The 12632-nt window shown below is 32.4% G+C and overlaps 1 protein-coding gene and 1 non-coding gene across 2 annotated transcripts; both read right to left on the bottom strand.

Moving 5' to 3' along the window:
- Positions 1-6398: 6398 nt before the first annotated feature.
- LOC133172025 (complement C1q-like protein 4) lies at positions 6399-7567 on the bottom strand. Its single transcript, XM_061306829.1, has 3 exons — positions 7474-7567; positions 7208-7312; positions 6399-6841 (listed from the first exon to the last, which is right to left on the bottom strand). The coding sequence occupies exons 1-3, from the start codon at positions 7562-7564 to the stop codon at positions 6399-6401; spliced, it is 639 nt and encodes a 212-aa protein (XP_061162813.1). The 5' UTR covers positions 7565-7567.
- A 4106-nt stretch (positions 7568-11673) lies between these two features.
- Positions 11674-11745, bottom strand: Trnah-gug (transfer RNA histidin (anticodon GUG)). The gene has a single exon. It is a non-coding gene; the product is annotated as a tRNA-His (tRNA).
- Positions 11746-12632: the final 887 nt, after the last annotated feature.

Genomic DNA, 12632 nt, shown 5'->3' with positions numbered 1-12632 from the left:
TGCGAAACGTTTATAATACTTTTTACCTCGAATTTCGATTTTGTCAAATATCATGATTTTTAAGTTACGTTGGTAAAAATGAAATCAACGTTTGAAAATGGCTGTTAATTTATTGAATATTTTGTTGGATGTAACATGCTCTTAACCAAATAATATAATAATAATAATAATATACTTATACATGTATCTTAATTTGTTAGAACTCTACAGAATTTTATAGGAAAACTTTGCAGGAAATACAACTCATTGTTATAGGAATAATTTTACGAGAATTATTTTCTAAATACTGAATGTACAATTAAAGATTGATGGTTTTCTATAGTTTTTAGTCTGAAAAATTTGTGGGGCCTTCTTCAAACTTCAAACTTTTCAGGCTCAGATTGCTTTTGTACAGCATTCCTATTTTTAGGGTTATGATATTACGAAGTTTATTATTTTTCGTAACCAATGAAATGCCAAAGTAAATAGTACATAAACTTGAAATTCCAAAAATTAAAATTTTAAAGCCCTTTAAACATTTCTGTCCATGAGGAAATATATATATGAATTTTTAAAATTATTAAAACATTTATATATATATATATATATATATATATATATATATATATATATATATATATATATATATATATATATATATATATATATATATATATATATAATTTTAAAAGCAATTCAGTACACAGCCTTTGCTAGAAGTATGTATAGATCACTGGTAGGAGATACATATTCTTTCTATTATTTTATTTTGCAAAATTAACAATGTGCATGCATGAACCGTCAAAAGTCTAATGGAGAATGTGCAGCAATTTCGCCATAATTGTATTTAAGACAAAGCCTTAAGGTCCTACCTGTGAAGGTAAATTTGCAGGATGTTTTGAAATGAAATTATGCATAAATTAAATAACAATATCTTGAATGGCTTCCATGTCACTGGGGTAGTGTAAATTCGAAATTATTAAAATCATGATCCTCGGGGTTAGGGCGGGGCCACAATAGGGAATCCAAGTTTTACATTGAAATATGATGTAAAAATCTTCTTCTGAAGAACCACTGAGCCAGAGAAGCTGAAACTTATGTGGAAGCATGCTGGGCTAGTGTAGATTTTAAATCGTTAAAATCATGACCCCCAGTGGTAGGGCGGGCCACAATAGGGAATCCGAGTTTTACATTGAAATATGTAGAAAAACTCTTCTGAAGAACCACTGGGCTGGAAAAGCTGAAACTTAAGTGGAAGCATGCTGGGGTAGTGTAGATTCTAAATTGTTCAAACCATGACCACCGGGGGTAGGGCGGGGTCACAATAGGGAATCCAAGTTTTATATTGAAAGATGTAGTAAAAAATCTTTAAAGATCTTCTTCTGAAGAACCACTGGGCCAGAAAAGCTGAAACTTATGTGGAAGCATGCTGGGGTAGTGTAGATTCTAAATTGTTCAAATTATGACAACCGGGGTTAGGGCGGAGCCACAATAAGTACCACAAGGGGGGGGGGAATCAGGTGAAAAACAACAAGGCCAAAGTTACTCAGGTGAGCGTAGTGGCCCATGGGCCTCTTGTTACAATTGGCATCTAGGTATAAAAGAGATATATTATTAGCCAAAGGTTTTATGAGGAAATATGTTATGAAAATAAACCATATAATTTGCTTTAAAAATAACTAGCCATCGCAGTACCATTTTCCTTATATTTTGTGACCCTATCATGTCCATGAATTATTTGAATTTATTTGCATTGTGTCCATTTTAACATTTCACCATATCTCGTATATAAGCTAAGATTATTTGAGACACATTCAAACAAGACCTTGTAATACTTAATCTTTGGCAAAAACCAAGAGGCAATAGTTTTCTGAATCCGCGAAAAAAAAAATTCTCTGTGTTTTAAAAACATCATATAATCCGTCATAAGAAATGTTTTTATATCTAATACTTCTAAAGATAAATGAAATGAATTTTTCTAATAATACTTTAATACTTTGATTCTCTATTACTTTAAGACTTTGCTATGAAACTTTTAATCTTTACTTAGATACGATTTTACTATGAAACTTACTTTGAAGATCATGTAAAGCTTAAAGACAATACCTGAAGGAAGTACCTGATAATATCTCTAAAATGTCACGTCCTCTAAGGATAAATTAGACAAAAAGCTTACATAACTTTTACTGGCCTTCTAAAAAAATATTGTGAAAAATTATGGAAAATTTATTTCATGATATTAACTATCATGAATTATGATTGTTAATTCGTTCATGATATGAACTATTATGAATTATGATTGTTAATTCGTTTAATCCAACATATTACAAAAATCATTGTTCTGTTAGTGGTAAATAGCGTCACAGCTATAATTTATGTTAAATTTATTTTTATGCAATTTGATACCATTGAAATGACCATTACCATTACAATGAAATAAAAGATAACAAACAGTGATCATGCTCAAAAGTCCATTTAAACAATACAAATTGTGAGTAAAGCCAAGTGACAAAAGACCTCTAAGAAAAGAGGAGGGATCAGCTGCAATGAAGGAGTAGGCATCCCTGTCGACCGGTCACACCTGCTGTGCCCCTTGTCATGATCAGTTCAACGGGAAAATTCGTAGACCATTTAGTGTGAAAATAATGGATTAACGATCTGTATTAAAGATGTCTTATTATGTTCTTATTATTTATCAAAAGATTCCATATTGATGAGCATCTTTGAAACACTATGCTAGTAGTTAATCTAAAATCAGGCGCAATGTGGATTGAGGAGGTGTTTAACACACCGTACACATCTCACTTCCATTCATATGTCGACACGATATATCCTAATGAACTTGAATTAAAGATACCATAGAGTCTGATATATCTGTTTCATATTTGGATACTTTACTAGAAAAGGACGTTAATGGTAACCGAATAACAATACTTTATGATAAACGTGTTGACTTCAACTTTTCTAACGGCAACTTCCCTTACTTAAGTAGCAGTATACCCTTATCACCTGCATATGGGGTTTATGTCTCCCAGTTTATTCAATATGCAAGAGCATGCTCTACGTGCGAACAATTTCTAAAATGAGACAAGGTATTGAGAAACAAGTTGATGAAACTAGAATACCAACAGTCTCGTCATCATTTCTCAAGTTCTGTGGTCGATACAATGACCTTGTCAGCAAATACAATCTATCAATAAGTAGAATGCTGACTGACGTTTTTCATACTAATTGTTAGGCCATCATTTATGCATTGAATTGTCTACGGACTTTTCCGTTTGTAACATGATTGTGTCCTGCAGATGTGCAGAGAGATTATAGAATTTTCATTTTCACCATGCAGTAGCCGATTCAAATTTTGAAATATGATTGGGAGTGTCCTGTAGATGTGCAATAAGGTTGCTTCTACAAAATCTGGTTCCCTGAACTCCTCTTACATTTTTTGCAGTAGTCCAATCATCTTTTGGATGGTGATTGGTGGTGTCCTGCAGATGTGCAATAGGGTTTCAGAATTTTGATTTTCTCCTTGGGGCAATAAAGGTTGAAAATCGATTTTTTTGTAGATTATAGAATTATTGTGACTTCTGCCCTGGCTAGTTCCAAATCTGAAGGTGGGTACATTTTAGAGGCACACACCTTTGTGAGGGTATTAATGTCGTATCACAACGTATAGTTTAAAATGCTTTAAGTTGGGCTCATTGCTCGTAAAGCAGTAACCGCTATTGTCAGTCTCTGCAACCAGGAAGCTGACTGAACAACCGTCAAATTAAGTTTAGGTGTAAAAATTTAGAACTTTCTCTCAACCGCTTTTTGAGACAAAACAGATGTTAAATATAACAACCAAAATAAAACGGAGATTTTTCTATACAAATGAACATTAACAGTACAGATTTGAAAATTTCAGTCTTTTGTAAGACAGCCTATTCATAAGTGTAAAACTTTTGATGGTCAGTGTTGTTGTAGCCTGGTTCTCTATACACAGACAAAGAAAAATAGGCTCAGGAAAATCCCTTTGTTTAAGTGGCAGAGGATAGTTTCGGATTAAGTATCGGTAAAAAATTATATAAAAAAAAAAAGAAGAAGAAAAAAGAGAAACCTATGGTTTAAATGCATATTATATGTGATTTTATTGCTAGAATATTTTATGTGTGCATTACGGGGGAATTGGTGGCCTTGTATATTTTATTGATATATGACACTTTATTACCGTCTTCCTTGGAAGACGGTATACAGAGTTGAAGTATTTTACAGTCTTCGGACAATACACTTCCTCTCTTTTGTGATTGGTAAAAATTACATGATGTGAAAATTTTCAATTATTTTATTGGTTGAAATGCTGTTCAAGGCAAGGGAGATAATTTTCTGATGATTGAATTTTCGTACGACTTAACAATTTTTCAAGATTTTCAATCGTAAAAAAATATGACAAAACGAACAGTGGAAAATGGCAGTAATTAATTCTAAATAACATGCTAGTTACTAAAAAACGTTTCTATATTTTCATTGTAAACAGAATTGATCTTTACAGCTTGTATGTATTCTTTTCCCTTTTGTTTCGCACTGTCTTTCTTTTCTCGGCAGCACTTGGCATGCCTCGGCAGATTTGTACCTTATCTATATGGTTTGAAGGTGACGGAATCAGCCGAGGTTTGCCGAAAAAGCCGAGCGTCTGATTAACTTTCACTTGGTAGGACTAATGTCAGTATAAAGCTAATGAATAAATACAAAGACAAGAAATTCACAAGAATAATACGGCCTGATAGGTGTAGGTTAGTTTACTGTTTAAGGTTGTTGCTAAAGACTGTAAGCTTTTTGAAAAAGCTCTACTTGGTATCACTACTACTATTCATAGGATATGGACTAGAAATACGAAACTAAAATAAAAAATAACTCATCCGGAATTTTCTCAGAAAAGCGGGGTGGGTTCATGGGATGAATTGTAGCTTGAAAATGAGGTGGTAGAGTCAGTATCTATTGCTGTTCAAAGGTATGTACAGATGTTTGTCTGAATTTTGTGTGGTAGCGTAGGGTATTAGCACGGGCCTGGAAGCGGTTACAGATCTTGCGAAATAGTGAAAATATAGGCTTAATTTTCATGAAATTTTGAGATTGTCCCTGTTCCATCATTTGGGCTCAATGTGTAAATTGAACATGTTTTATTACTTAAAGCTTCAAATTCCTTAAGGGACTACACCATAATTTTGTTACATGTAGAGAGAATTTAAAATTTTCCAATGCACATTTTATAAGCAGCACAATATTAAGGAAAACGTCAGCCAAACGTTTTGATTGCCAAAAAAAATGTCCTCTGTAGACTTACTTTCGGCAGTGTCATGTTAACTCTGACCCTGATTAATTCGGACCGCGATTTAAGGTGCCCAAAGAAATTTGATATTTCAATCACAATATTGATTTTTTTAAATTTACTTTTCATGAAAATTTTAAAAATTGTTTTCATATAAAATGTCACTAAGGCCCTTATTTCATTCTGTTTAACAAACCCGACTTACGATACTATTCGTATAAATTTGAGCTTGTATGAATTTTAATAATAATCAGCAAAACTAATCTTATGGAATTGATATTACCATTATTAAGATTAAAATGACGAAAATCAAATGACACAACTCATTCAGAATTCAGGCAAAAGAAAAGGACGACATTTTACTTAAATAACGTAATATAAATCAAAGCAATGATATCTACCGAAAGTATATAAATCCGAATACTGAAAGCAAAGAGATTGACAGCTAACCCCAAAATGTGAAATACAAATGTAAAATAATACATGCAATTGCAAAAAAAAAAGTACTAAGTTGGCGTTGTTTCTTTTTTTTTTTTTTTTTTTTAAAAATATTACCTTAAACATCGAAAACCCTTATTAAACAATAGGTAAAACAGCCCTGGCGTAGTTCGTTCCGTGATATCAAAGAAATCGATGTATCAAAAAAAATCTTGGTGTTCTCTCACCTATAACTTCTGAGAGCTTTGAAGGCTCTGCAAATTTTGAACGTTCTTAAGGGAGATGCTTGAATTCTATTAATGAAGATCTAAAAGAACATGTACACGTATGCCACAATAACAATTTGCCACGAAATGAGACCATCTTCGAAAAATGTGTGTTTGCCCTCTCATGACTAAATCGACCCGAATTATAACCTTTTTAACCCCTAGGAAGCATCTACCTACCTACCTACCTACCCAATTTTTTTTTATCCTGAATTGGGAGAATGCTAGCAAACATTTTTAAAGATTGCATGATGATAGGTTTATATCTGTGTCATTACAAAAATCTATTGTTTAACTTTTTTGATAATCTATTGGGACCTGAATAAAAATCATCATTTGTTATGGATGTACCCTTGTTTTATTTGTAGGGACATGTTTTCCAGTAAGTTTTCATTTTGAATACTGTATCTTTAAGGGGAGTCTGCACTAAGAAGCGCTCCTGAGAAGGAACTATATCCAGCTGGCATTCTTCTGGAATCTCCAGCACCTTGAAGGTGACGGATCCAAACTCGTTCCCCTTGAGCACAGTGTATATTGGCTATCTGGGTTCCTTCGTCATATCCGTACAGTGTTGCATGCAGGTGCGCTATCTGTTGCCCATTGTGCATCAGTTCAGCGTCTATATTTTTATCAGTTCCACTTTCTGACACGATTGTAGAAGCAAACTGATAGAAACCGCTGACAGGACAGACAAAGATCCCCGTGTTTCCATCGTATCCTTGCCCGGCGTTTGTGACGACGCTTTCAAAGACGATTGTTTCCCGATCATTCAGTGTTGTGTACGGCTTCAAAAGTCTGGCGTAGAATGTGACATACTGATGATGAACTGAGGTCGGCCCAAGCAGAAGACGTTCTAAGATAGTAAAATAAAGTATCCTTACGAAATAAAAAAAAGTCTACATCAGAATATCGATCTTATTTAGATGAATTTGAATTTCATTAAAGATAAGCAGTTATTTCATGAGAGGATTGCAAATACACGTTTTGTTTTCAATTATCGATATCACATTTCTGCGTAAAAATAGAGTGTTATAATGTTGATTTCTGACATCCATTCATGACACAAACATTTGAAAGAACTTATTTCACATACTTGCACATACTCCCCTCCAGGGACGAAGAGGGTAAGTATTAGTAAGTGCACGTGTAAGTAAATTTCACATACTTAAGGATTAGCGTTATTGTAATTTAAAAAGTTTTTAAAAAATAGCATATTCACTTTCTTTCTTGTTCCGCGATCCAATGGCGTCTAGCAAAGCCTTGTTTTGTAGTTTGAGAATGTTTACATCATCTCGTAGTTCTTTTAAATCTGCCTCTGTTCGAGCTACAAAATAAATAATTATTTACATAACAGAATGCAAAATAGATTTGGCAATTAAATTTTGAGTCGAATGTCTTTAACAATACCAATCACTTTTTGATGATGAATACTTGTCTGTGTTCTCTTTCACAACGATGTACATTTAACGTAAGCCGTTCACTTACAAAGCCGTGCCTCCAAATATTTTTCATGTTCCGTATTTGCCAAGGATCCAACGAAACACAATATGGAAATGAAAATTATCAAGGGAACCATATTTGTACACATGTGTACACATAGTGACCTCTTATCGTTAACTGTGATAAAAACCACAAAGGCAGTTACTTGATTGTTAATCTCAATATATTTCAAAGTAAAACCAAAAGAAATGCTGATGAGTGATTTAAACATCAATATTTACATTTGCTGTGCTTTTCTACAAAGCCAACTGTGAAATTGATTTGAAAGCCATTTTTGTGTATACTCACGCGTAGAAACTCGCGTTAAAGTGACGTAACAATGAGGTTACAGAGACGTTAATAAAAATATGACGATATAGGGCAGCGAGAAATTCAAACATTGAGTATATTTTTGGTGTATTTAAACATGTAAAATGTAAATATAAGGAATGTTTTTAAGTTTCGTGTGAATTATTGGTGTGTAAATCACACAGACTTGCACGTAGGCATATTTTTCATGACGACACTAAACTTAAAAACATTCCTTAAATATTTCTCTCAAATTCAATGCTTTTTCCAAAAAATGCACACAATCTACATGAATTTAAGTTATTCTATTAAGTTGTTCGACGAAGTATTTGATTACAATACTTTGGATGAAGTCGTTTTCATGAGACTTCATGTAAATGGTCTGAGAGGCAATGAAAATAAATTTGTCAGAAAGTAAATGCAAAAATTATTATGCGTTCCAATGTCAATTTTATCCTCATATACAACAAATATGATTATTCCTTGATTTTGCAATTTTATCGCACCAGATTTCTTTTGATAGATATATATTTCCATTTCTATTTGTTTTCTCTGTGATAACTCTTTGAAAGTTAGTTGAGTTGATTTCTTGATCAATCTACCGGAATGTAAATTTCGCCACGCGAAAGGTCAGGAGCTAAGAAGGCCTAATTTATGCATGTAATTCTCCTGCGGCTGTCTTTGTGCTTGACGTCAGTGGGCGGGGACTATTGAAATTGACATGTGAGGCCTCGTGTAATTTAAATCTATTAGTCTACATTTTTAAAATCTAAATTTACATTTTTATTTCACAATGAAATGTAAATATAAGGAATCACTTTCTAGTTATTAGAGTATGCCAGGGACATCAACGATAGTTGGAAACGTGGGATAATTTATGCATAACGGGCTTCGCCCGTTATGCAAATTATCCCACGTTTCCAACTATCGTTGATGCCCTGGCATACTCTACTTACTAGACAGTGATTCCTTAAATCAGCAAATTATTGTATTATTTGTATTATATTTGTCAGGGAAGAAAATTGCCTTTTGAAAACTAATGTCGATGTTTTGTTGGATTTTACATGTTTTAGCAGTAAATTTAATGGTTACTATTATTTTTTTTTTTTTGGAGAAGTTCTAATAACTCTAAATTAAGGTTGTCAGTTTTTCTTGATTTTGAAAAAAAAAATGCTTGATAAACCCATTAAAAAGTAATTCAATGCACTTAAATTCAAGTTAAGGACCCCCCTCTCTCTCTATCTTTCTGAACTTATCTATTACGTGTTCAACAAAAGGTACCTGGTATTATGGAAGGTGATTTCTTGATATAAAACAATTTTGCTTATTAATTTTGTTTAATCCTACGGATTACAAGTACTACTGTTCTGTTAGAAGTAATTTTAATCTGAGAGCGAAATAGATGACGTCAAACTTCTTTTTTGAGATTTTATGTAACTTTAATCATTCTATTTTATAATTCTGTTGTTTGTTTTGCAACATTAGAAATAAGAAATGGTGGTCAAGTAATGAAAACTTGAGGTGAGGTCTGTAAGGTTTCTATATTTTTTAATGACGTTAACTTTGATGCATTCACATTTTGCATATTTTGACTGTAATTCTTTACAAAATGCACACTGTATGATGTTGAAAAATGTTTAATTATCATTTACAATGTAATTTAAAAGTATTATTTCACATAAGTTTTACTGTAGTTGTGTATTGTTTTATAGATGTGCCACCTATTTTACGCATGAAATGTTCACATAAGAAATATGCATGGTTTCGAAGTATCTTTTGAACTAACACAGTTGTGTATCAATATTATTGTTGAAAACATTGAAGGACTTTTGTTTGTGAATGAATAAAAATTGAATTGGTATTAATGAAATAGATTCTTAATTAACAAAAAATAAAGATTCCATTAACATACAGGATTAAAATATTAATGCAAGTAAATGTTGATTAATCATATGAGTAGTAAGTGTGTAAAATTAAGAACGATTGTATTAAAAATATATACTGGTACGTAAAATAATTAACATCGTAAGAATTACTTTGATATCATTTTTTTCGCATGTATAACAATATATTTAATTTAAATGCTATCTAGAATATAATGTATAAAAGTCAAGTCTCTGTCCCCTTTTAAAGACACTCCATAAAAACGGGGAAATTTTTCAACAGCTCCTTTCACTATGCAGGTCAAAAGTTGCAGTATATCCATGGACTAACATACCAGATACAAAATGGTCCTTAATGGTTAAATGTTCGCTTCTAACTCTTGAGGCCCAAGGGTTCAATTCTCGTTTCCAGTGCTGCGTCAAAAAGTAAGGCATTTAAGTGACTGTTCCTGTGCTAAGTCTTCGGTGTTAAAAGTTAAAGTCATGGATCTTTAAAATATTACCTTAAAAAGGACGTCGCGTCAATTATGAACCCATGCATAACTCAAAATTGTGACACTTATAGCGGATATTGTCTTTATTTGGGTGAAAAGTTCTAAAATGGCGTAAAGCAACATTCAATTACCAATCATATGTGACCTTAAGGAACTCCTCTCCCCACTGGCATTTCATTTCTTCAGACAGAACTGTTGTTTTTGTAGCTAATAACGCTACCAAAAAAGTGTGTTGTTTCCTGAAATCCAAATAGATTGAGTCCTCTCAACACCAAGGTAACACAAAACAACAGTTAAGAATGCTTGAACTGATAACAAGTAATATACTGTAGATTTCAATTTGTTTTATTTTAGATATAAGGATGTTTAAAAATACTACTGAACCAGGGGCCTGTTTTCACAAACGTTTCCTAAGATCGCCTATTAACAAAGACGTCCTCTGTAATGAAATTTAGAGATAACGAACAATATTCAAGCTGAAAGTTCATTTAGAAATAACAAATCGGGAGCAAAGCAAACACGGATATTCAAAAACATCAGAGGTGGGATCAGGTGCCATGGAGGAGTGAGCATCCCCTGCCGACCGGTCACATCCGCCGTGTGCTCCTTGTCATGATCGGGAAAACGAAAAATCCGTAGACAATTCCATGTGTAAATAATGGTCTAACAATTAGTATGAAAAACGTCAGTCAGCACTTGACTTAATGATAGGTTGTTGCTGACAAGGTCGTTGTATCGACCATATAACTTGCGAAATGATGACTCAAGCGAGACTGTTGATATCATTCTTTCATCAACTTATTTGTCATAGCTTGCCTCGTTTTAGAAATTGTTCGTAGAACATGCTCTTGCGTATCGAATCAACTGGGAGACAAAAACCCCATATGCAGGTGATAAGGGTATATTGCTACATAAGTAAGAGAAATTGACGATTGAAAAATTGAAGTCATCATAGTTATCATAAAGTATTGTTATTAGATTACCATAAAAAGTCCTTTTCCAGTAAAATATCCAAATATGAAACAGATGTGTCAGACTCTGTGGTATCTTTTATTTCAAGCTCACTGGGATATATCGAATCGACATATGAATGGATGTAACAATTGTTAATTGATAACAATCGTCGATATATCTAAATATAATCAATGGAAATCACACAATTTGTAATGAATTTCTTAACATTTTATTAGACCAAAATAAGCATATATTTTCGTAAATAGTAACAACAGTGATTTCCGTTCACTAATACTTTTGTTTTTGAACAATTTTTTCTTTGGAAATATGAGGTACTCTATGTTGAAAATGAACTAGAATTGAAATAGAAAAACTCAAATGTTTATTTGCTATAATTTTCTCAAAGTCAATAACATTTTTTTTTTTCATTAGAGCGTCCTTCAGAACAATTTTCAGATAATATAAAAACTGTTTATTTTGTGAGTATTATGTTTATCGTAATGTGAAAAATACTTCCTTGATGGAAGAAAAAAACTACTATGCCGTAACAGCGACTGCACAGCCACTGCCGTGACCAGGATTCGAACCTGGGTTGTCGCGGCCACAACGCGAAGTACTAACCACTATACGATCACGGCTATATTAGTAGCTATTAACGCAATAAATGGTAAAGGAGCGGTGCTTCGTTTTAGATTGATTATCAAAATAGAACAGTTTCTTACTTGAAGTATATACAGCATTTCATATTAATGCTTGTTTCTTGTGCAAACATAAGTCACAAGTAAATTTATTGTAATAAGACTGAGGTTCTGTAATTTAGATAATTACATCGAGTATAATTCTTATAGATCATGTAGCCTTTTTTCAATTGCAGTTTTGAAAAACTTCAATGAATCAATTTTTTTTCCTCACTGGTTAAGACTTAGTAGGTTTATTGCCATTGTATTCGTTTACGAAAATCAAGATGCAATATTTGCTTTTAGTTCTTATCACCTTAATGCTCAATTCACTTTACAAGACCAAGGACATGTTAAGCAGCATATCTAAAACACGCTGAATAATTTATCGGATCCGTTTATAATACTCATCACCTCGATTTTTCTATTTTTTCAAATATCCATGTTATTTTAGTTACATGGTAAGAATAAAATCAATGGAAATGGGTGTCATTTAGTCAAATATTTTGTTGGATGAACTTGAATTAGGTGAACATGTTTGACAATACCTAGCAAGACTATTCTCTCCAAATAGTTTTCAACACTTAATAAGTTCATATTTTGATTACATTATTTTTTATTATCTTCTTCTATTTACTATTATTGCTTTTTTTTTTAAATTCATTTTTATACAATAATTATTCGATACCATTTTTAAAATAGCATTTCAAAATTTAATGTGGTTCTAAATTATTAGTCTTTTTCTAATTTTGTCATACAAGAACAATTTCCTCTATTAATTATTTGTTACTATTTAGTACATGTATCTTTATTACTATTTAGTATCTATATTACTATTTAGTATCTAT

Source organism: Saccostrea echinata, unplaced genomic scaffold (genome assembly GCF_033153115.1).
Source record: "Saccostrea echinata isolate AGI-Se365-2 ecotype Australia unplaced genomic scaffold, CSIRO_AGI_Sech_v1 ptg000054l, whole genome shotgun sequence".
NCBI classification, from domain to species: domain Eukaryota; kingdom Metazoa; phylum Mollusca; class Bivalvia; order Ostreida; family Ostreidae; genus Saccostrea; species Saccostrea echinata.
Note: the sequence above shows the minus strand (reverse complement) of the source record. Positions and strands in the feature narration are given on the sequence as shown.